Source organism: Cydia fagiglandana, chromosome 25 (assembly GCF_963556715.1).
Source record: "Cydia fagiglandana chromosome 25, ilCydFagi1.1, whole genome shotgun sequence".
Lineage (NCBI taxonomy): Eukaryota > Metazoa > Arthropoda > Insecta > Lepidoptera > Tortricidae > Cydia > Cydia fagiglandana.
Window position 1 is genome coordinate 2,258,802 of NC_085956.1, and position 25,787 is coordinate 2,284,588.

General features: G+C 38.0%; 2 protein-coding genes across 3 annotated transcripts in view; one reads left to right on the forward strand and one right to left on the reverse strand.

Annotated features, from left to right (window-relative positions):
* The window catches only part of LOC134677080 (protein seele), a 222,735-nt gene that overhangs the window by 6,114 nt on the left and 190,834 nt on the right, over positions 1-25,787 (forward strand). Inside the window, exons 6-7 of one of the 2 annotated variants that reach the window (XR_010099988.1) lie at positions 1,361-1,456; positions 2,331-3,906. Coding sequence is in view for 1 of the 2 variants with exons in the window: in XM_063535528.1 (XP_063391598.1) it covers positions 1,361-1,456; positions 2,331-2,489 (255 nt within the window). In the remaining variant the exon portion in view is untranslated. Of the gene's footprint in view, positions 1-1,360; positions 1,457-2,330; positions 4,360-25,787 lie in introns of those variants that run through there. The other variant, XM_063535528.1, reaches the window with a different exon arrangement.
* On the reverse strand, positions 12,211-25,001 carry LOC134676903 (ras-related protein Rab-31). Its single transcript, XM_063535286.1, has 6 exons — positions 24,820-25,001; positions 18,586-18,713; positions 15,822-15,964; positions 14,717-14,861; positions 12,783-12,903; positions 12,211-12,339 (listed from the first exon to the last, which is right to left on the reverse strand). The coding sequence occupies exons 1-6, from the start codon at positions 24,860-24,862 to the stop codon at positions 12,233-12,235; spliced, it is 687 nt and encodes a 228-aa protein (XP_063391356.1). The 5' UTR covers positions 24,863-25,001; the 3' UTR covers positions 12,211-12,232.

Below are 25,787 nucleotides of genomic sequence, written 5' to 3' on the forward strand. Positions count from 1 at the left end.
AGAAAATACTCAAGATAAAATTTTTGACAACCGTATTGTAAATTTAAAAAACCGTTACGATTTTTCAAAAACTTCGCTCTCTGAACTTACGGCACCTTAAATTGGTTGTACAGATATAGTGCGTAATTGTTTTCTATAGTATTTCCTCGGAAACGTTCGTATTTATCATGCTAAAGGGCGTCCCAAAAAGGACGCAAGATTTCAATTTGCCGCCATTTTTGTATTTTAGTGCTGGCAACCCTAAAAAAAACTATAGATGGTCAAGCAAACCTTGGCAGTAGAAAAAGGCACGAAATTCAAATTTTCTATGAGACAATATTTCAAATTAGCCGCCTTTTTCTACTGGCAAGATCTGCTTGACCGTCTATATTTGACAGCTGAATGTTTAGGGTTTGTAAAAATGGTGGGTTTATACGAAAGATCAACGCGTTTTTATTACAAATACAAATACAAAAATAAATATTTAAATATTTTATTAATAACAAAAAGTTACAGGTCGTGTTGGGATAGTGGGTACATTCTGTACATTAAATATGTCTTCTAAATTACGATTTTAAAATCACAAATAGGTACTTAATTATTCATTATAAAAAAATCACTGTAAAAAATTAAACTAAAATTATTAAATTATCAATAATATTATTAAAATTATTCAATATTAGTATTATTGAACAATATATCAAAAGTAATGAAAGTTTGGCGGGTACGGTTCGAAGCTTCCTAGTCGTGATCTCTCTATTCGGTGACTTTCAGTACTTTTTGTACCGAGACTGACTGAGTAACAAGATACGTTCGTGCGTGTCCGTGAAAATACGATGGAAAACAATTATGCAATACATCTGTAAGTACCTATTTAAGTAACTGCAGTGTGTACGGAACTGTTGTATATGTCGGCGGCCGATCGTAAGATCAGGCAGATCGCAATGTTCCTGTGTATTGTTTTGAGGATAGTCACATTAAACCAATATATAGGTAGATAGGTTCGTTAGGTTGCTTCAGATGCCCGAAGGGCAAACTGCCCAGAAATAGGAGCCCCGCGTAGCGGGGCTCCATCGACTCAGGGAACGAGTCAAAGATTTTCACGTTTCACGATATGCCTAGGAATTTCACGATATGCCTGATCTTACGATCGGCCGCCGACATATACATTTAGATCAGCGGTCGGCAACCTTTTAGCCAAGGGCCACATAGTAGTTAAGGTTGTTGACGCGGGCCGCACTTTGTTAATATTTATGACTTTATCAGACATTGTCGTTTGTTAATATTACATACAAAATAGCCAGGGCGGCTCGGGGGCCGCAAGTGAGAGGTTCGCGGGCCGCCTGTTGCCAACCGCTGATTTAGATAATATAATTTTCAGATCTGCTTCAAGCACACAAAATACTGCGAGGACTGGATGCTGCCGACCGAGGAAGATACCACCTGGACGGAGGAGATGGAGAGGGAATACATTAAGGTGGGAACATTGGCGTAAATGTGGCTTTCCGGCACAAAAGGGTCCTTATACTACTAGTGCAATAAGGTCCTTTTTATCTGAAATTCTGATAGAAAGCTCTTCTGACTTGACCCTTCTCTGATGGAAAGCCACAAATATTAGTCAATTTACTAACTTTTTAGAATTTGATAGTATACAATAATAATTTTACCATACACATACAGGAATAGAAATAATTAAGTAAAAAAAACAATAGTGTATAACTAGACAGTTGAAATTTTCACAGATGTATTTCTATTGCTGCTATAACAACAAATATTTAAAACCGGGCAAGTGCGAGTCGGACTCGCGCACGAAGGGTTCCGTACCATAATGCAAAAAAAAAACAAAAAAAAAGCAAAAACAAAAACGGTCACCCATCCAAATACTGACCACTCCCGACGTTGCTTAACTTTGGTCAAAAATCACGTTTGTTGTATGGGAGCCCCATTTAAATCTTTATTTTATTCTGTTTTTAGTATTTGTTGTTATAGCGACAACAGAAATACATCATCTGTGAAAATTTCAACTGTCTAGCTATCACGGTTCGTGAGATACAGCCTGGTGACAGCGAAGTCTTAGTAATAAATAAGGTCCCGTTTTACCCTTTGGGTACGGAACCCTAAAAACAGAATATAATAAATATTTAAGTGGGGCTTCAAATTATTATACCTATTGTAAACCAGACCAGACCAGATATTGAAAGATGCATGTGTGTAAAATTAAAGAAATAAAGAGGCTTTTTCAATCATTTATTTATTTACTTTTTTATATATTTTTCAAAAACTGCCAGGAAAAAGCTTTTAAAAAAGGCTTACATTTTTAAAATCTACTTAATTTTGAAATGTAATTACAGATCCACGGCCCGGACCCGTACGGTTTCAACATGGGCGGCATGGGTGGCATGGGCATGGGCGGCATGGGCATGGGCGGAGCGCCCGAGATGCCCGACGGTCTTGGAGACGAGCTGCCGGAGGACCTCGAGGACTTACCGGGGGTTAAAGATGAGCTGTAGACTGTCACCAATAGCAAATATACCATGGTTAACCTTTTGGACGCCAATGACCGATATATCCGCACCGCAGGTCTAACGCCAAAGACGGATTAATCGGTCACAGACCACAGAGCAACATATACCAACGTGCATGTGCATAAAGTTCAATTTCAGTTTTGACACTTCGGTGACGTGGCGTCCGAGTGAGAGCTGTTGTATTTAACACGGCGTCGAAAAGGTTAAACTGTGTGCGTTTATTTTTTTTTAAACGTATACAGATAATACTTACCAGTCTATACTGAAAATCGTAATTCAAGACCAAAAAAAGTAAGCCAATGTTGCCACTGCAATAATTGGTTTGTAAAATAGTAAATTTCTTTTTATAAATAAACACGCTAAGATAATTTATTTATTGGTGATTTTACTTCTACGATTTAAAAAAGTACTTTTATTTAGTTTTACATAAATGCAAGACGCGCTAGTAAAAAATGGGCAACATTGTCTTACATTTTTTGGTCTTGAATTACGATTTTCAGTATAGTTTACGAAGCCTTTTAGAATTAAGAAGCAAACTTGTCAAACGGGTTATTATATCCTTGTTATTACGTGTCCATCTTGTATTGTGTATATTTCTAAAACATGACAATAATTTAAACCTACGTATGACTAAGCACTGATCAGATCAGTTAATTTAAGTAAACATATTGTATTAAATAATGGATTTAAATTCATACGCACTGATCACATGCGAAGGGTTAAAGAAAATATTTAAAAATATATGTAAGTATCTATTACCTAAATAACTTTGAACTGATTGTAAACTTCAAGTATTTTACATTCCAATTGTACTAGTAAGAAAAAGTCTATTAAAGAAATGTACTAAATTATTTGTCTTCCAAGCTAAAATGACAAAACGCCTATTTTAACATATTCACTGCCAGCGACCCGGGTTCTAACTAGAGATGCACCAGATATCCGGTTACTATCCGGTGTCCGGCCTATCCGGCCATTATTTTCCTATCTTGCCGGATACCGGATAGTAACATTGCTCGATTTCGGAGTAAACAAATTGACACGGTCATAATCGTACTTGTTTATTATTTTAAAACAATTTAATAATTCCATTGACTTGCACGCGCATTCATTTCGAACCTAGAAATGAGTCCGCGCGAACGTTCACTAGGAAACAGGTCAAACCTGCAGAATGCGCACCTGAAAAACCGAAATGTAGGTATAGTTCCGCTGGCCGAATATCCGGCGGCCGGATACCGGATATTCGGTTGATGGTCAGGCCGAATATCCGGTATCCGGCCAAACAACTATCCGTTGCATCTCTAGTTCTAACACATTCACTGCCAGCGACCCGCGAGGCGGGTTCTCTCTTCGTAGGCGCTTTTCGCTACATACGGGTTTTCCCATGTTATCGGCTACGCTCGTAGTGCGTAGCTCGGGCCGGCACTGAATATGTTAAGTGTTTACATTTAAAAATTCGTTTTCACAAAGTCTATAGTTCGTTTTTTTAGCATTAGAAAGAAGTTGCAAGGAGGTAAGCGATCTTGACATGTCTTTTAATTGAAAAACGCTTTTTAAAAATCAAAAACTATTAATTATGAAAGCAGAAGAACATAAATGATCGTATTAGATTCATAATTGTTACATATTTGCCGTAAACTATTTTTAAAATGTGTTTTAAATTAAAAGACACGTCAAGATTGTTTACCTTATTTCTAATGCTAAAAAAACGAAGTATAGTTTGATAATTATATCACAAAGTGTCTTAATTAAGTTAAGCTAGAAAAATATACATACCTATACACAGATAGTGTAAAAGGTTCAAAAAGACAATAATAGTCTTGAAGTTGAGTGAAGATTTATAGTCCGTTTTTTTTAGCATTAGAAAGAACTTCGCAGAAGTAAGCTTGTGGTTCCAAATCCGGCACTTTTAGCGGTAATAATTTGAAGTATTTTATATGCATTGACCATGCTACATTAGATAATTCAATAATTATTAACAACTAAAGAGCCTGATAAAAACTGCACGCTTGCTTCTGTGGAGTTCTTTCTAATGCTAAAAAAAACGAACTATAATTTTGCATTTAAAAAAAAAATTGATGTTTTACCAACATTAAAATTTGAGATTATGTTAAGATTATTAGTGAGTTTATTTAAGTTGGTTGTTTTAAAAAGGGAAAATGTACTTAATGTTTTTAATAAAATGATGTTTTAAATGCGGTTGTTTTATTATGGTACTGTTTTATGTAAGTCACAGACATCTACCAGACTGAGCACAGTAGCGCTACCCCCTCTGCCACGCATACGGTAATTTTACTCCATGTTCGAGTTGAAAGTGTCTTTGTGTGACGTCCGTGTCTTTGAACGTACCAATCACGGCATGGGACTTCGCTCACCTCGTCCCGCGCACCCTTTTAGGCATCATCGGTTGCATAAAATAATTGCTCTAAACTCGGCCTAGAGAATTCCTAGTCTATGTATGTATAAGAATTTTATGTAGTCGAAAGTATGGTCGAAAGTTTTAATTTATAACCCAATTTGTATCTTGTCACAGTGAAAATAGTATGAGGTCTCTAGTGACTTTCATACACGGTGTAACATGAGGAAACCGAATAATTTTAACAGCGTATTCCTGATTATATTTAGAGACAAAAATGTACTATAAACTTTTTTGAGATTCGCCTAGTTTCAGAGATATTATTAATTTAAAAAAAACAAGTTTTTATTGTTACATAGTGTAAAAGGCCTTTTTGATGGTGATGTTGCTGCTATGGGACGTAGTCTAAATATCCTTATTGATAGATGTCAAAAAGTGACAAGTACCTAAAACTTTGCAATAAGTAAGTTATACGAAAAAAATTTAAAAATCAATTTTAAGTGACAAGTTTACCAATAACATTTATTTATTATGTACAAATACAATAAAAAAAATACTACTTTTAATTCCCATTCGATTAAATGATGACAAACGAAACTAAATTTAATTTTTCAATAAAAAACATACTTCATTCAAAATATCTTTATTGATATATCACATCACAATGTCGTCATAATTTCAATAGTATCAAATACAATTTACAGTAAAATATTACAAAACTACATAAAACTGTCAAAAACCTATACAAAATAGGAAAAACAGTGGCGGATTTGCAGTATTTGCTGCCCTAGGCCCCAGGCCCTGTAGCCGCCCCTTCCTCAGCACTCATCATATTGACTACATTTTGAGTTATTTCTTGTTATCATCAGCGAATTTTTTGTCACAATTTGCCGCCCTAGGCCCGGGCCTACGGGGCCTTATAGTTCGTTTTTTTAGCATTAGAAAGAACTTGCAAGAAGGTAAGCGATCTTGACATGTCTTTTAATTGAAAAACGCTTTTTAAAAATCAAAAACTATTACTTATGAAAGCAAAAGAATATAAATGATCGCATTAGATTCATAATTGTTACATATTTGCTGTAACTTATTTTTAAAATGTGTTTGTCAGCGAAATGCTATACATGGAAGTATTCTGTCCGCTCAATTATGACCCAACGCAAACTACCCCGCGATAGGCGGTACTTACAAACTGCTCGATTGGCAATCTCATTACGACCGAGATGACAGTCAGTGACAAATGGCTAAATTGATTTATAAAAACAACGTTTTTTTGTAATTAAAAATATATTCATGTGTCGTGAAGTGGTGCAGAAGTTATTTTAGTTCATACCAAGGACAGCGGAATCACTTTTCACTTGTAGTAAACAGATAACTTCAGTAGAATTTGGAAAAAACATGACGATTTGTTTTCAATACTACCGTGCTAAGCTAAAACGTAACAACTGCATACGACTTTCATAACAACATACGACTTTTTAAATTGCGAGGATAATAGGGATGGTGTTATGCTAAATGAAGTAGACTATTTTATTAACTTGTGTTTGGTTTAGGTATTTTCTATATAATTATAAATGTAGTAATAAATTCCTTCTTACAGATTTGTATTTTCCATTTTTATTTCATGAGATGGAGCTATAATAAAACTACCTAGTTATTTCAAATTAATAATCAAATTTGGTATTGTCATTTTACATTACTTTCCATTCAGATTCCCACAAGATGCTATTCGTAGAGAACTATGAAAAAAAGCTGTCCAATTAGAGAGACATGAAATTGAGTGGATGCCTGGCAAGATATCTAGAATATGTTCTATTCATGAGATATAACCCGTGAGATAATCATACGCGGTCTCCTATATGTAGATACATTTTTCCTATCATGCTTTCACTGAATTAATTTAACAAATACACACATTATCTGAAAATGTTGATCATTTGAATCCACCCTCTACTGTCACATATATGTAGGTATGTTCTCTCTCAAGCCGTTTCCGTCAGTAGAAAAGAGCGGCAAACATATTAACTCACATTATAGAGGGGTCTAACGCGGATTATATTCAATTACCTTGATTTACCGACGTAAATCAGTTTCGTTTCGTATAATGTGAGTTAATATGTGTTCAAAACGCGAAAGTTTAAAATATTATAAGAGCGGCAAATTTAGAAAATGTAAGCGCGCGAACGGCTGTGGTCCTATACAAAATTTTAATTTTGCACCTTTTTCTACTGACAAACTTGCTTGACCGGCTATAAACATATAAAATATTCTGAAAAGTGGGGATTTATTGTGACTCCGCCTGTTCAAATATTTTTGACCCGATTCGTGTACCCATGTAAATTTTGCAGACTGTATAGCCAGTCCGATTTCTAAGATCAAGTTCGCCATACATTTACTATGGCGTACTTGATCTTAGAAAAACCGACAGACTATACCTGAACGTGACTTCGCACTGCCATGCAGATTGATAATAAAATATACAAAATACTTATTATAGCGGAATACATTTATACAACAATGATATATTTACTTATGTTGAGTTAGTCTGTCATGTCATAACAACATTTTAACTAGTTATCTTTTAATCTGCATTAAATTATTATACGTGAATTATTTGACTGGTTCTTCACTGTATGGCATAAACCTATCCCTGTCCAAGTCATATTCTAATCAAATATGAACCGCGAACTCTCAGCGGCCAGTACGTACAGCAAGAAGGTTATTAGCGGATTAATGTCGCTGATTGGTAGTTATTGACATTATATGCATTTCATCTACACTTAGCTATGTACCATTAGTGTAATAAAGATGACTATTATTTCGTTTACCAGCTTTGATTACAGGCTCTGTAAACGCGTCGTCTTATTTGAATGTAGGCGTAATTGTGTATGTGTGCTAATTTGGTCCGAGAATTTGAACGGTAATGTTCCTAAAGGCGGTATCCATGGTTATATATGATCGCAGGTGTTTGTCAATTAAGAGACACATCAAGATTGTTTACCTAATTTCTAATGCTAAAAAAAACGAAGTATAGGGCAAACCCGCCACTGAGTTAAAACTTCAAAGTAATATTTATAGTATTATGCTATTATGGGGTGAAATGGGAATAATACTTTCCCATTTGTCCCCGTCTGTCGCAAATGTGTAACAATATAGTTAGACCAAGACAAGTCTGCAACGATTTTGATAGCACACGCAGTGCAAGTGTTATTAATACCTCTTAATTTCAAGTTTTTTTTAGGTATATTACATCGGTGGCAAAAAAGCATACGGCCCGCCTGATGGCAAGCAGCCACCGTAGCCTATGGACTCAGACACCAGAGGTGTTACATGCGCAATTGCCGACCTTTTAAAAACACGTTTGAAGTTACACGTTTAAAATAACACTTGCACTTCGTGTGCTACAAAATCGTTGCAGACTTGTCACACACAGGCGAAAAATCAATAAAAGTCGGACAAAACCTAAACATTCAGGATTACTATAGAAATCGTATTAATGCACGTTTGCCAACTAATAAAAACAAAATTACAATTATATTATGACATTTATTAAATTTTGATCATAATATCTGGTTCTTCTAAAAGATTTAAAACATTTTGGCATATGGGAAGCGACTTTTTACTACCCAATTTTCTTAGTCCTGTTATATAAGGATCGGAAGACACTAAAAGTCTTTTCCATAGCCATTTGCCTAAAAAAAAATGTGACTAAGCGCTCATGCTTGATTACACTAGTCATCGATTAAAATGAAAATTTTGTTAAAACGTCGCGTAAGGTCGCATAAAATAATGGTTGTATGTTAAAACCCAAGTTCTGTAGTTTCTAAAATTGATAATATCAAAACCGGATCTATCAGGAAGTTGTACTTTTCTCCTTGGTGAAGTTGAACAATATGCAAAAAATACACGACATTACACTTATTTTTTTTTATAATAAACAAGCAAGCATAGCTATCAAAAGTAACTATTAGTAATTAGGTTATTACCTCCTGGAAGGGTATCCATCATTAAATCACAACTTTCTGAAAGCAAATGATAAATAAGTAAGCACATAAGTAACACTTCGCAGAGCACTAAAATATTCGCCTTTGAACAAGTCGAACTTTGGAATGAGAACGTGTCGCGTAGATGACTCTAACATGAAAATGATTATGCGAGTAGCGTGCACTGTTTATTGGACTACCCGCTAAGATTGGTTTTTGCCTGTTGGGGCTACTTAGAAGTTTTTTGGTTTTGTCCGACTTTTATTGATTTTTCGCCTGTGTGTGTCATGGTCTAACTCTAACATTATTGGTAGAATAGAAGTAAACATATTAGCACTAGACTAGCGCACTATACTTCGTTTTTTTTAGCATTAGAAATTAGGTAAACAATCTTGATGTGTCTTTTAATTGAAAAACACGTTTTAAAAATAAGTCACGGCATATATGTAACAATTATGAATCTAATACGATCATTTATATTCTTCTGCTTTCATAAGTAATAGTATTTGATTTTCAAAAAGCGTTTTTCAATTAAAAGACATGACAAGATCGCTTACCTTCTTGCAAGTTCTTTCTAATGCTAAAAAAACAAACATTAGTAGAACTACAGAATATAACTACGGCAAATAAATTCGTTGCATCGAACTTCAATAATTTGTGATATCAACTTAAATATAATAATAGTAATATGTGACGTTCCACGGTAAAAGGTATCATACGGCAGCTGGCGCTTATGACGCATAGCGCCGCAATAATATTGGAGCGGCGTTAATAATAGCGTAAGCGCCAACCGCCATAAGGTACCTTTACCTGTGGGACGTCACATATTTAAACATTAATACGATTACGTAAGTAGGTATAAGGTAATAACTTCTTTTAATCATATTTTTAATACAAAATTATCAGTGGCGGTGCGTCAACAGGCTAAAAAAAAGTTAAACAGTGGAAATACGACCAGCCGAGTTTTATAGATGGTCCAGCAGTGATATTTACATCTATTATTTATTTATTTATGTCATCATCACCATCTTCGCGTTTTGCACGGCTCAGGACATATAAAAAGGGGTTTATTTATCTAAGGGGCTATTCATAAATTACGTCATTTCAAATTAGGGGGGGGGGGTCTGGATATCGGATGACGGTAGCATGAAGTTGGAGGAAATGGGGTCATTTGAAGCATGATTTTTGGATGATTATAGGGGGGGGGGGGGGGGTCAAAAATCGATGACGTAATTTATGGACAGCCCCTAATAAATAGCTAGGTATTTAACAACACTTAAAAATTGGTCCCATATAGCCCTCACACATACAAATTGAGATTAAAATACGTTTATAATTATTTATAACTACCTTAATTATTAAACAACGTTAATATTATTTATTATACTCTGAACACAATTATTAAACATATCTTTGTATATAATTATTATCATAATTAGGTACTAACACCTCTTCCAGCGCCACTTACTTTGGCGGGACATGGCATTGAGGCTAAAAGGCAAGAAATTAAGGCAAGATAGTGTCAATAAGGCAACGTAGGTATTTCATAGAATTTTAACCTCTAGCCGCCCATACTTCAAACCTTGCCAAGCAAAATGAAATTTTATTTTGTCAACACAAAGTTCAAATTAGAATGGAACAGGAGACCTTTTTATAGGTCTCTGGGCGGCTAGAGGTTAAGTAGTGCACTATACTTCAGTGTGGCTACCACTAGTTTGGCACTGACAAACGCTATCGGGAACGCAACTTTCTATGCATCTCGCTCGTAAATTGGTCGCCGATCTTATTAAATTGCCCGATCGAATCAGGACGTGCAGACGCAAACGCCAATTTCGCTCGCCGAATTCAACCACCGATAATGACCGATATTACCGATAAAATGAGGTGCGGACGCACGAATACCAATTTGTGGGGCCAGTATTTTCGTTCTGGGGCATTTTTTCAATTTAGATGGCTCTAATATCACCATAAATCAAAAAATTGGAGATTGACGCCAATTTCATTTCTGATCAAATCGACCGATTTGATGAGTCCCGTCTGGATACCGCTGTACACATACAATTAGCATCAAAAGTAGCGGATCAGACTACGCGTCGAAAGTATCTATCATCAGTGGGGAGACACTCCTCCTTTCGGAAAAACTCGGCTCCGTTCGGCTCATCATTGCTCCGCGCAATTAGGGTCGGCACCACTTGACGTCCCTTTGCGTGCACGGCCACAGATAAGATAAAGCCTTGAATGTTGACAACCCTAAGTAGCCGAAAGGGATAGAGCCATACATTAGAGAGGTACAACATGATTCGTCCCTGAACCGCTGTCAAACTTCGGTTTAGTAGGAAGTGTCTTTTCTTTATTTATTCTGTGCTATCATTGTCTCATAAAACATAACACGTAGTGATTATCTCTATAGTTCGTTTTTTTTGCAGCATTGCAGAAAAAAGGTAAACCATCTTGATGTGTCTTTTAATTGAAAAACACGTTTTAAAAATAAGTCACAGCAAATATGTAACAATTATGAATCTAATACGATCATTTATATTCTTCTGCTTTCATAAGTAATAGTTACTGATTTTTAAAAAGCGTTTTTCAATTAAAAGGCATGTCAAGATCGCTAACCTTCTTTCAAGTTCTTTCTAATGCTAAAAAAACGAACTATAGTTGTAAAAGTAAATCAAGTTGACACTCGGGACACATTGTAAAAAGTAACAGTGGGCCGACGCCTTTTTTGCGTAAATGCAGACATCACACAAGAACACATATAGGGTTGTCACAGACATAACAGTGCCTGTTAAGTCAAATATTGCACAGTCAAATAAGACACGCAAGCCCTGTAAGTAGTACCGAGCTACTAACAATGGTAACGTATGCAGCTCGGGTGCGCGCGACCCTCCCCTCGCCCCTCGCACCCCGCACGATTGCCCTGTCTATACTCTGTACCTTTAGGTATTTAAATAAATGTAAACAATTTGTACATTTTCGGATAGTTTCTACATTTATTGGTTAACCGACCAAATAAAAACCGCCTGGATCTGAGAATGAACGACCTGACTTTGACCTACATTGTTTGATCGTGTAATGTTTTCATACCTTCAACTGGCTTAAGGAGCCATTTGAGGGTAGATTTTGTTTACTTTTATTTAAATACCTAAAGACACAGACTATAGAAGCTTCGTCGAATGACTGTATTGTTTTATCCTATAGCCGCCCAGAGACCAATAAAAAGGTCTCCTGTTCCATTCTAATTTGAACTATGTGTCGACAAAATAAAATTTCATTTTGCTTGGCAAGGTTTGACGTATGGGCGGCTAGAGGTTATAATGTTCGAGTGGTAAGGAGATGGTAAGGTGGGGTGTTGGTCGTGAGTGCTAAGGAGGGGGTAAAGGGGAGGGGGGGTGCTAACAACACATGCTCCTCGCGGGTTCCCCGTGGGCGATGCTGTCGATGCTCCAAGCTGGGAGCTCCACTTTGCCCGTGTGCGTCGCCGGGTCTTCTGTGGGGTCACCTGTTAAACAGAGTCACCTTTTATTATCACCATTTTTTAATCGACTTTTATGATTTGGAAGAAGAAGGCTCTATAAAGATGTTAAGCCTTTATAAGGCAGAAGGAATATTTTTCCCACTTAATTTTGAACTTTAACTTAAAGTGATAGGGTTCATATTTGCATAATTCCTGACACCCAAGCTTTATAAAGGGTTAAATTAAAATACACATAAAATAATTTTTATTAATGGTATATGGTTTTTTTTGATCAATCGATCAGGTTTGTTTTTAGGATCAAATGGCATGGTCTTCACGAGGAATGCGAAAGGTTTTAACAACACATTTCAGAGGGCAAAAGAAGGCACCTTTTCCTTCTAATATGAGTTTAGGTCTACTTCGCGAAAAAAAAATTTTTCGTCGGTTTTTTTTTAATTTTTTACTAATATGAGTAATATGACAATTACCTGTGGGTACCCTGTCGGTGTCGCCCTCTGCCGAGTCGTAAGAGCGTAGCGAAGCGCTCAAGGTTGTGGTCGACATTTGCAGTAGCGCTGTAGCCGTGCTCAGGAATACTTGGTCAATGCCCTGCGAAAATAAAACATATCATTATAGTAACATATTAACCAGAATCCAAATTATATGACAACACCCTGGCCAACCGAAGCGCCGCCTAGCGGTAAGCGCGTGCGACTTTCAATCCGGAGGTCTCGGGTTCGAAACCCGATTCGTACCAATGAGTTTTTGGAACTTATGTACGAAATATCATTTGATATTTAATAGCTGCTTTTCGGTGAAGGAAAACATTGTGAGGAAACCGGACTAATCCCAATAAGGCCTAGGGCCTTTCCCCTCTGGGTTGGAAGGTCAAATGGCAGTCGCTTTCGTAAAAACTAGTGCATAAGTCAATTCTTGAGATTAGTTGTCAAGCGGACCCCAGGCTCTTATGGGCCGTGGCAAAAATGCCGGGATAACGCGAGAAAGATGATGATTTGAATACGTGGTCGTGCAGGGCCGAAGTTTTTTTTTTTATGAAATAGGAGGCAAACGAGCAGACGGATCATCTGGTGGTAAGCGATTACCGCCGCCCATGGACACCCGCAACACCAAAAGAGTTGCAAGCGCGTTGCCGGCATTTAAGATGGGAGTACGCTCTTTTCTTGAAGGTTTGAAGGTCGTATCGGTCCGGAAATGCCGCAGGCGACAGTTCATTCCACAGTTTGGCTGTGCGAGGCAGGAAGTTTCTGCAGAAACGCACAGTTGAGGACTGCCAACCATCCAAGTGATGAATGGCAGAGTATTGTGAAACTCATCAATGGCGGTCGCGTACTGCTTGGCTTCGGAGTACGGGCCCGCGCGGGACTCGAGCAAGTCGCATTTGTTGCCATTATAGAGCGAAATAGAGAGAGAGAGAGAGAGAGGGAGGGAGAGGGAGAGAGAGAGATGGACTCAATACCTGGTCGTGCAGGGCCGAGGTCTCACAATACTGCGCCCCGATGGCGGCCGCGTACTGCTTGGCCTCGGAGTACGGGACCGCGCGGGACTCGTGCAAGTCGCATAGAGCGAGAGAGAGAAGGACGGATGGAGGGAGAGAGAGAAGGGCGGATGGAGGGGGAGAGTGAGAGAGAGAGAGAGAACTCAATACCTAGTCGTGCAGGGCCGAGGTCTCACAATACTGCGCCCCGATGGCGGCCGCGTACTGCTTGGCCTCGGAGTACGGGACCGCGCGGGACTCGTGCAAGTCGCATAGAGCGAGAGAGAGAAGGACGGATGGAGGGAGAGAGAGAAGGGCGGATGGAGGGGGAGAGTGAGAGAGAGAGAGAGAACTCAATACCTGGTCGTGTAGGGCCGAGGTCTCACAATACTGCGCCCCGATGGCGGCCGCGTACTGCTTGGCCTCGGAGTACGGGCCCGCGCGGGACTCGTGCAAGTCGCATAGAGCGAGAGAGAGAAGGACGGATGGAGGGAGAGAGAGAAGGGCGGATGGAGGGGGAGAGTGAGAGAGAGAGAGAGAACTCAATACCTAGTCGTGCAGGGCCGAGGTCTCACAATACTGCGCCCCGATGGCGGCCGCGTACTGCTTGGCCTCGGAGTACGGGACCGCGCGGGACTCGTGCAAGTCGCATAGAGCGAGAGAGAGAAGGACGGATGGAGGGAGAGAGAGAAGGGCGGATGGAGGGGGAGAGTGAGAGAGAGAGAGAGAACTCAATACCTAGTCGTGCAGGGCCGAGGTCTCACAATACTGCGCCCCGATGGCGGCCGCGTACTGCTTGGCCTCGGAGTACGGGACCGCGCGGGACTCGTGCAAGTCGCATAGAGCGAGAGAGAGAAGGACGGATGGAGGGAGAGAGAGAAGGGCGGATGGAGGGGGAGAGTGAGAGAGAGAGAGAGAACTCAATACCTGGTCGTGTAGGGCCGAGGTCTCACAATACTGCGCCCCGATGGCGGCCGCGTACTGCTTGGCCTCGGAGTACGGGACCGCGCGGGACTCGTGCAAGTCGCATTTGTTGCCTACAAGCGCTAACGCCATTGGTTCTGGCACATTGCTGAAAAAAAGATTGACAAAAATTGATGACTTTTTGTCAAATAGTAATACATGGCCCCGGGCAAAAAATAACGATTACGAGCAAATTTTCATATTTATCTTAATATTTTATACTGCCAATAAAATGTTTTAAAACAGAAAAGTGCTTTGATCCCTCCTGGAAGGGAAGAAGCCCTTTCCGAATAGGTAATGTGGAAACATCTTCACAAAGCTGCCACTGGAGGTAGTCGTTTTTGAGGTTTTCGGGAGTGCAAATGTATCTTTCGGAATATGAATTGCGTTAATTATGTAGGTATATGAAAAATGGTTACTTTACAGGGAAAATTCCATAAACATGAACCGATTTTATTACTATTAAATGAAGGGTGAATGGTAATATATCTATAGTGTATTCGGAGTCCAAAGTAACCCATTTTATTGCTCTTGACAGTACCGTCTTTACCATACGGGAACACGGGGTCCGTGCTCAAGGCCCCCATCCTCAGGGGGCCCCGAAGGACAGACAGTAAACAGTATTTATCCATAATCCATAATAAATAGAAGATCATAGTAGAAAAATGTTAGTTTAATTAGCTTTCTTTACTTTCCAAGAGGCCTAAAATTCTTAAGTGCCCAGGGGCCCCAGCATAGTTTAAGACGGCTCTTGAGAGTATATTAATAAGGCCTTACCTTTGTAGCTCTTTGACCCATGTTTTGATCGCAGTGAAACTGCCAACGCTAGTGATATCGTAGACTAGCAGCGCGGCGTTGGCGTTATGATAGTACATGACCTAATATCATTGTTATTGAGTGTTAATGGCACAATTAATACTGACCTTTGTAGCTCTTTGACCCATGTTTTGATCGCAGTAAAACTGCCAACGCTAGTGATATCGTAGACTAGCAGCGCGGCGTTGGCGTTATGATAGTACATGACCTAATATCATTGTTATTGAGTGTTAATGGCACAATTAATACTGACCTTTGTAGCTCTTTGACCCATGTTTTGATCGCAGTAAAACTGCCAACGCTAGTTATATCGTAGACTAGCAGCGCGGCGTTGGCGTTACGATAGTACATGGGCGCCATTGAGCGGAACCGCTCCTGCCCCGCTGTGTCCCATACCTGGAATATCGGTTTGTCATATTTAAAGTACAGACAGGCGTGGCTCACTTCGCGATTTCGTCGCTTTGCTACAGGTAGCTAAAAATACATCCGTTCCACCCCAATTTTGGGGAAAGCCAAAAGCCGCGCGGGGCACTGTCGCCACCTAGCGGCTTATATCTGTGCTGATCGTAACAGAAGAGTTTTGTTAGAGAGTGAGTCTTCTGTACCTAGTACTGTTATTTATTCTGTGTTACAGATTGATTACACTATGTATGCCAATCAAATCTTCCTTTTTTCTAGGAATTAATTCCCAGCAAGCTGGTAATCGTCTAAATACCTTCATTTGGTTCTAAATTAGCGTAATCCGAGTTTGCTCCATTCCAGGAGTTTTGGTTTTTTATAATCGCGTCAAAATCCGATTTTTTTACCAGGTTTAGACATAAGTCAGGTCATTGGTCTGTGAAAAATATGAAATCAATGAGTCTCAAAATTGACTATACACCGTGAAATTTTAGTGGTTGTTTTCCCGCGGCAGGGCGATTTGCTATCAGTAGTACTTTCGAATTATGATACACAAACTTATAAATAAACTGTTTTCCAAAAAAAAAAATTACAAAAAAATAACCTAAACTCGAACAAGCGAAAAACAATAGTAACACACTAAAACTGCAAGTCGACGACAGTTCCCGATATTGTAAACAGATAAACAAATAAACAAGCACATGTTACTTTTTTAAACTGTGTAACAGGCTAGAGTGCTTTACTGTTTGACAACTGAAATTAAAATTTACTTAGACTGTTCCTTCACGATTAACAGCTGAAATAAAACCTTTTTATTAGTTTGATGATTGCCATTACGTTGTGTCAACTTTGGTAAATCGAATAATTACATCCTCTTCGCTTATTAAACTAATGTGATAACAGATCCTGTCAATGTCATCACTGCTATTTCTAGTAAAATGGATCGACATTACGAATATTCTAATTTAGAGTACGTCGCGATGGTGCAGCTGTACGCTAGGGCTAACTACGACTCCCACGCCGCCCGGCGACTTTACGCGGAACGGACCATTTACAGTCGCTGCGTCTTCGGGGGATTTTAAACCCTCAAGTTCCACACGGACGAACAATTGTCGCCGCAACACAGCGGCTGCTTAACCACGGGCAGTTTCAAACGCCAGCACATGCACAGGCCAGAGGTGATTGTGTATTGAACGTGGCGGATTGCAGTTCGAACAATTATTGCGGTATCGGGAAGTTTAAGTGTTTGTTTAAGTTTTTGATCATTAAAAGCTTGATCTTAACTTGTTATGTTTACTTTTAAGGATCTGCAAACTAACTGCACGTAAAATGTGTGAAGGAAAAATAAATGGAACTACTTTTTAGGTTATTTTGTTTCATTCCGCGTGGAGTGGAGAAACAGCCTTCTAAGAGGTCGCGAAACCCATGATAGGTCCTGGTTTCAAGACTTGGCCCGAAAACGGGCAATAAAACACATGCGCGATGAGGGTCGCCTCGATGCGGATCCTCAATGCACTTTTATTTGTCACAAATGTGGGCGACGGTGCCGTTCAAGGATCGGGTTATATAGCCACGAGCGACGCTGTCGCTAGTTAATAAGTCATAGATGCTGCTTAAATCATCTGTAAAGATGCACAAGGCCTAATGATGTTTCATTCACTCATAAGAATTAGGTAGGTACTACGAGGGTTGCACTGAAAATGTCGGGAATAGAGAATACTGTCGCATCTAGACAGTCAATCTTTATTTTAATGCATACTTAATCTCAAACTGACCACGCATATAAATTTTCTTTTGAAAGTAATCATTCTGTAATGCACACGGCTCATAATCCCAAAGTCCTTTTTGTATGGCGATTTTGGAGCCTTAGTGGTTTTGTATGAAATTCGTGGAGTAGCCAACGGAATTGAAGTTTTTTTTACATATATATATATATATAATATTTTTTTACTGTTGTCATATGAATATTTAGGAATGTCGAAATCTGCCGATATGCAACTTTTTTGGCAGTCTTTTTAATTAACAGCACAAATGCGATTTTAATTTTTGACGTCGCTTTGGAATGACATGCTTCTTTAAGATCATCTATGGGATAAAATGAAAGTGACTTTCATATTTAATTTTAACCGCAAACGAGCGTACGATGAACTCTAGTTCATAAAAAAATAACAGAAGCCCATTGTAACTTTTATTTGTTCGCTGAGGGCATATTGAAAACCGTTTAAAAATTTGATCGGAAAAATCACTTTGCCAAAAATTCAAATAATGTTCGACATACAATTTTCAAATTGCCAGTAATTCTTAAATACAAATGACAACCAAATGAAATATACCTTAAAAGTTTTATAAAGAGTTACATTTTTATAAATTATATGCCTCTTTCTATTATGTTATTTCTAAGTGTCCCATTCCCGAATATTTCAGTGCGACCCTCGTACTGCAGTACTACTACTGGTGTTAGGTCACTTTCGAGTTTCGTTCGACACATTTATAAATGTGGCATTTCTTAACATTATTAAAAAAAAAGATTACACATCGACTGTATATCGATAGCAGAATCATTTCGTTGCGGGAAAACAACCACTAAAATTTCACGGTGTATATAATATTGAGCTAACCTGTAGTTTCACCCTGGCTCCATCAACATTGATATTGCAAGTGAAGAATGATGCTCCGATGGTGGGCGAGATGTGTTTGGAGAACATTTTTCCTATGTAGCGGACCACAAGGCTTGTTTTGCCGACGCCTGAGAAAATGATGTTAAAAAACATTGTATTGTTATCCATATGGTTACCACAATATGTGCCATTCTCGACCAAAAGGGTTCCTATTGTTGGTTGTCAATAAGGCGCTATTCCATAAAGCTTTAATTAGAAATAAACCTTATCAACAACTGACAAAGTGGTACCTTTTGGTTGAAAACATCACATATGAGCCTTTAAGTTCAAAAGCCTGTGAGGCTAGGTAAATTTGTGCAACATTATCCCATAATATATATTTAATAATGAGGTAACATCCATCAATACATAATAAGGATAAGCTAAGGGTAAAGTTATTGTTGCAGGTCTGTGCCGGTCACGTTTATTGCATGCATCCGGATAGGTGGGCTAACATAGCCACCAGGTGAATGCCGGTAAAGAAGCATGGGCGGGGTAGGCCCAAGAGGAGATGGGAAGACGATTTTGACACCTTCATTTACAAATTTATCTGTGGCTCTTTGACAAGTGACATCGCAAATTTTTCATCTCTGGGAAATTAATAAGAAATTCGTGGAAAAGTGAAAGATTAAATAGAAATCGTACGAAAGTCTAAGAACTGGACTCACATTTCATAAAACTAAAACCGAAATTTAATATAAAAACTGTTGTCCGCGCTAAAAACACCATAGTGACAACTTAACCTCAAAATCGGAACAAAGAAAAATGAACGAATCACAAATGGAAGAAATGATGACAAGGCTGATGAAGTCCCAGACGGCGGAAATTACACAAAATTTAACAAAAATACTGGAAGAAAGCTTCGGCAGCAGAATTACCGCGCTGGAAACGGAAAACAAAACCTACCGGGAAACCGTTGACAACCTTCAAAAACAAGTGCAATCCTTGTCAAGACAAAACAAGGAAAAAAACATCATCTTATTCAACGTGCCTGAAGAAAAAGGAGAGTTCATCACTGCGAAAGTCACAAAACTTCTTCAAGATAGTGGGGAGATGAACATCGGGGAAAGTGATATTGATTATGCAAGAAGACTTGGAAAGTTTACACCCAACAAGAATAGACCGATCCAAGCCAGATTTGTGCGTAAGGAAATGAAATTTAAAGCTTTTAAACTGATCAAGTATCTAAAATCAAAAAATATATATTTAAGTGAAGACTTTACAAAGGAAGTTCTAGAGATTCGCAAAAACTTAATTCCCCTTGTCAAAAAGGAACAAGCAAATGGAAATAAAGCTTATATCAAATATGACAAATTAGTAGTCATCCCTAGCACAAACAAGCGAACACGCTCGGAATCACCCCCCTCGGAAGAAGACAAAAACTCATATGTTGGTAAACAAACACCATCCTCTAAGGTTGTAAAAACCAATGCCTTCCAAGTAATGAGGCATAGGGCACAAACGAACAGCACGAACAGCACAAAAAACTAATTGCCATAGGCCACAGTTCAACTCCTCTTATTAAGAAACAACAATTTAAATCAACTTTTTCAACACCTCTCCCAATCCGGACAGCGGTCACCGTGGGAGAACAGGACCGCACCCCTCCAGCAACAAATACTACAAAACGCAAGGACAAACACTATCAAACTGTACCAACCTCAAAACAGAAAGAAAACCTCTATATCTCCACACTTAACGTAAACACACTTAGAACTCCAGAGAGATTGGCCGAACTTGAAGAAGCACTTAAAAATATAAACTGGCATGTAGTGGGTTTAAGTGAGGTACGCCGTCTTGGAGAAGAAATAGAAGAACATAGCAATTTTATTATGTACTACAAAGGAGAAACAAGAGGGCAGTACGGGGTTGGCTTTCTAGTACACATCTCACTGAAGAAATATATCACAGAATTTATATCGATATCAGACAGAATAGTTATACTAAACTTGAAACTCCCAGAGCAAAAAGAGCCAATGTCAATAGTACAAGTTTATGCTCCTACCAACTGCGCAACTAAAGAACAAAAAGAAAGTTTTTACAATCAACTTAACTCAACAATGGCCACTACACACAAGGCAAAGATTGTGATGGGAGATTTTAATGGCCAAATTGGAAAAAACGAAACATCCATTAACACAGTGGGAAATCACTCTACTGGCAACAGAAACGACAATGGTCAAAGACTGATAGATTTTTCCTTATGCAACAACCTTTACATCATGAACACTTTCTACAAGAAAAGACCGTGTCGGAAATGGACTTGGATGTCCCCAGGTGAACGCTACAACAATGAGATAGACTTTATATTAACAAACCGGCCAAAAACATTCCAGGATGTGGATGTTCTTAGCTCACTAAACTTCAGATCAGATCATCGTATGGTAAGGGCTAAGATTACTGTAGAGATGCCTAAACGCAGTAGAAAAAATGTAAATCTGACAAAAAGAGCCCGTGGACCATTAGATCTCTCGGACGAGGTACAAAATAACATCAGAAAATCATTGGAAAAAATAGATTCAATAAGTAATCTACAAGAAAAATACAATCGTCTAGAAAAAACGTTAATTACTGTATCCCATAATATTACCTCAAGCAACAGAGAAAAAGACAAGATTGGAGACAGGGCACGAACTCTCATGCAAAAAAGGAAAACTATGTTGATGGAGAAGAAGACAAGGAAAAACGAAATTACACAAATTAGCAAAGACATAAACAAAGCTATCAGACACTATAGAAAGGGAAAACAAAGAGATGCATTCGAGCACTACATACAAAAAACAGGCGCAGTCAAGAAAGCTTTTAAAGACATGAGAGAAATGGTTACATGGATACCTAGTTTGAGATCAAAAAGGGGGAAAAAGGAGTCGAAACGGACCTCAATCCTGCAAGTAGCTACAGAGTTTTACAAAGACCTCTATAGTGACACTAACCAAGAGTCTATTGTAGAATTACATGAAAACCCTGAAGAAGAAACACTTGAGGTGCCAAGTATCCTAGAGAAAGAAATAGAATTTGCCATAAAATCACAAAAAGCAGAGAAAGCGCCTGGTCCAGACAAAATAACAAATGAAATGTTAAAAGCCACTTTAAAAGTAATTTCTAAACCGCTGGCAAGTATCCTTAATGAAGTATTAAGGACTGAAAAAGTACCAGAGCAGTGGAAGAAATCTATTATTATATTGCTACACAAAAAAGGAGACAAACAATCAATAAACAATTATAGACCTATAAGTTTAATGCCAAACCTATACAAAGTATTCTCAAAGATTTTACTAAACCGGCTAACGAAGACATTAGACGAAAACCAACCAAGAGAACAGGGAGGATTTAGATCTAATTTTAGCACTATAGACCACATATTTGTAGTCAAACAAGTAATCGAAAAACTAACAGAATTCAGGAAAATATACTACTTAGCATTTGTGGACTACAATAAGGCTTTTGACAGCTTAAAGCATGCGAGCATATGGAGCGCCCTGCTACAGCAAGGAGTAAACAAAAAATACATTCGGATTATCAAAGAAATATACAATAACTGTACTTCGGCAATCCAACTAGAAGCCATGGGAACAGAATTTTCTATCAGTAAAGGGGTGCGACAGGGCGACCCACTCTCACCAAAATTATTCTCAGCCGTGCTAGAGCACCTATTTCGAAACCTCAACTGGGATGATCAAGGCATAAACATAAATGGTAAAAAACTAAGCCACCTGAGATTTGCGGACGATCTAGTGCTATTTGCGCAAAGTGCCCAATCACTACAAGAAATGTTAGAGCAACTCGCTGAGCAAAGCGCTGAAGTAGGACTAACAATGAACACAGAGAAGACCAAGGTTATGTCAAACCACACCAAAAATCTTATACTTGTCCATGGAAAAGAGATTGAATATGTCGAGGAATACACATATCTAGGACAAATTATAACAGGTTCAAACATGACAAGTAAAGAAATTGAAAAAAGAACTGTTAACGCATGGAAAGCCTACTGGTCATTGAGAGACATTCTAAAAAACCAAGATTTACCATTGTCCTGCAAATCAAAGGTATTTGATATGTGTGTTCTACCATGTATGACTTACGGATGTCAAACCTGGGCAGTAACTAAGAAAGATCTCGAAAAATTAAAAGTTTGCCAACACAACATGGAAAGATCAATCTTATCTGTAAAAAGGAAAGACAAAGTAAGACTGACAGATATTAGAAAGAAAACTAAAATTAAGGATGTATCAGTGACTGTAAAAACGTTAAAATGGAAATGGGCTGGACATATGGCAAGAGAAGGTAGAAATAAGTGGGATAGAGAGGTGGCGGAATGGTATCCTAGAGATAGAAAGAGGAGAGAAGGGAGACCATTAATGAGGTGGTCAGATGACATCAAGAAGCATGCGGGAGTAAACTGGATTAGGACGGCACAGGATAGAGAGACGTGGAGAGAACTGGAGGAGGCCTATGCCAAGAAGGCAGACTAAAATACTAAAAACAATGACATTAAAATATATTATTATTATTATTATTGTGTAAGCAGGCAGGCAGTTGTGACAACTGATATTGCCTGTATCCAGTAATCATTAATAGTTATCGTTGACAAGTAGATGTATTGATGTGTCTGTCTAATTTATTTTTAAATTGGTTCACATTTTGTGCTGAAACCACATCTTCGGGGAGTTTGTTCCAAGCCCTCACTACTCGGTTGCTCAGAAAGTGTTTGTATGGGTTACTGTGGGACCTATGCCTTTCTAACTTTAAGTGATGACCTCTCAGACGGGTGTTGTTGTTGCGCTTGAACATCTCATGAAAATCCTTGAGGTCATAGTGCCCAGACAGTATTTTGTATGTTTCTATTAGGTCTCCACGTTCTCTGCGGTGCTTAAGAGTAGTGAGCTTCAGTTCCTTCAGTCTCTCCTCATACGGCTTGTTCTTAAGTTGCCTTGGTAGTTTTGTGAAACTCCGTTGAACCTTCTCCAGCATATCTATGTCCTTGGCAAAGTAAGGACTCCAGGCTTGAAAAGCATATTCCAGTATGGGTCTGACATAGGTTTTGTAAATTTTTAACATCATTTCTGGTGTCAAGGTTTTGAAAGCTTTTCTAATGAGGTAAATCAGGCTTCTGGCTTTCTTTACCATTGTAGAGATGTGCTCTTCCCACTTTAGATCCTCTGAGATCTTAACGCCTAGGTCAGTTTGTGTTTTTACAGCCGTTAGTGGAGTGCCATCCAAGTTGTAAGTTAGGCGGGGGTTCCGATTTCCTATGTGAAGTATAGTACATTTGGCAGAATTCAGATTGATTAGCCATTCTTTAGACCAGCTTGCTAATGCATTCAGATCATCTTGTAGATGGCTGTAATCTACGAGTGGGTTAGCAAATAACTTGGTGTCATCCGCAAAAGTACTAATACTGCATTTTAGGCGACGCGGCAGGTCAACTGTATATAGTATGTAAAGCACGGGGCCCAAAACTGAACCCTGTGGTACTCCACTGTGTATCTCTCGTTGCCGTGACTTGGTTTCTATATTTATTAAAAATTTGATAGGAAAGATATTAAAACTAATATAATGATAAATGAAATGTGAATTTATTTAAATGCAATATGTAATAATTCTATTTTGGTCAATAAAGGCTATTCTTATCTTATCTTATCTTATCATTTACAAATGGCCGGAGAACGCACAAAATCAGGAGTTATGGAGAACCAGAGGAGAGGCCTTTGCCCAATAGAGGGACACTCAAATAGGCTAAACAAAAAAATACATATTAAATTATGTTGGTCACCTTGACTTGGATATGATTCAACAAATATTAAAACAACAGTAAAACTAGACTAGCCGCAGTATATGAACGATGAAAATATAGCAGGAAACTTTTATAACTCTTGTTATCTTTAAAATAAAAGAATATATTACTTTTAACAAACCAATCAAAACCCTGCTTTAATCCAACAACACAAGGTATAAATTTCTCTACCGAGCAGATGCCCTAAGCAAGAGAAAAACTTTTGACAGCCAAAAAAAAATAGACGTTACGAAATTGTCATATTTGTAAACCGGTTATTTCAATTACATTATTAATCGAATAATAATCTATTTAGACAAACTATACTAAGAATTGAACGCATTCCTTTTAATATATACCAGTTTTTATGTAACTATACGCATAATGCGTTATATCACAACAAAGGTAAGAAAAATACGCACCTTGTGATCCTAGTACCACTATTTTTGCTTCAACCACTTTCATTGTAGCTGTATTTAATACTACAAAGTTTCATGGGCACTCGATTTTGATTATTCACATCGTTGTTAACAGGATAAAGGATACCTAAAAGTATAAACTTTACAAAAACATGTAATAATAACAATACATGTTCACGATGAAGATGAAGTTTCCAACTGTGCTGACAAATAAAAAATGACATTTGTCAGTCAGTTGTCATTTGCGAGTGGTCAAGTACGAGTTGGCCGTTGTCTTTGCAAATAAAATTAAGTTTATTAAAATAATTGCAAAAAATGCATTCAAATATATCTGTAAATTATATTCAGTCCGCTTTTCGTTCGTTCATAAATTCCTAAAAATACATATATTTGAATTTAGTGCCATCTATAATAGTTTTTACGTACTATATTTAGAAATCACTGTTATGTTGTCTGACAGCTTCATAATGACGCTACTCAACGCTAGATGTCGCTGCTAACCATTATTATTCTCATTCTTATTTTAATCAATAGATGGCACTAAGATTGCGTTTACTGCGACTTATGAAGAAGGCATTTGATGGCTAGATAATTAATTTCATTTTATATCTCATAAAACCATTATTGAATTTATAGATGACGGCATTAACCCACACATCGCTTTCGCCCATCTAAAAGCAATCACTATTAAGCTTTTGCCATAAAATATAAAGCCTATGGGCGTAAAACGGACCCTTAATCGAGAATTATAGTACTTTTGTGTTGTACATATTAATATAATACATATAGCCCAATAAGGATTTCGAGTACCTGACTATCAAATAATTTTATTTGTTAATATTATCCTATCTAAATTTATTAATACCTTATATCTCTACAGTAAAATCATTAATCTCGTTCGAACTCTAATTTATATACTCGTAATATTCACTCACAAATTCATTTTATCGCAAATCAGATAGCTAAATTAA

What these genes read in the sequence shown, in the direction of transcription:
- LOC134676903 (XM_063535286.1), bottom strand. Translation starts at nt 24,862, where the DNA reads ATGAAAGTGGTTGAAGCAAAAATAGTGGTACTAGGATCACAAG. An exon ending in TGGGTCAAAGAGCTACAAAG is followed by an intron (nt 14,862 to 15,821) that starts GTCAGTATTAAT and finishes TCTTTTTTTCAG; the next exon opens with CAATGTGCCAGAACCAATGG. An exon ending in CACCGACAGGGTACCCACAG is followed by an intron (nt 12,340 to 12,782) that starts GTAATTGTCATA and finishes TCTGTTTAACAG; the next exon opens with GTGACCCCACAGAAGACCCG.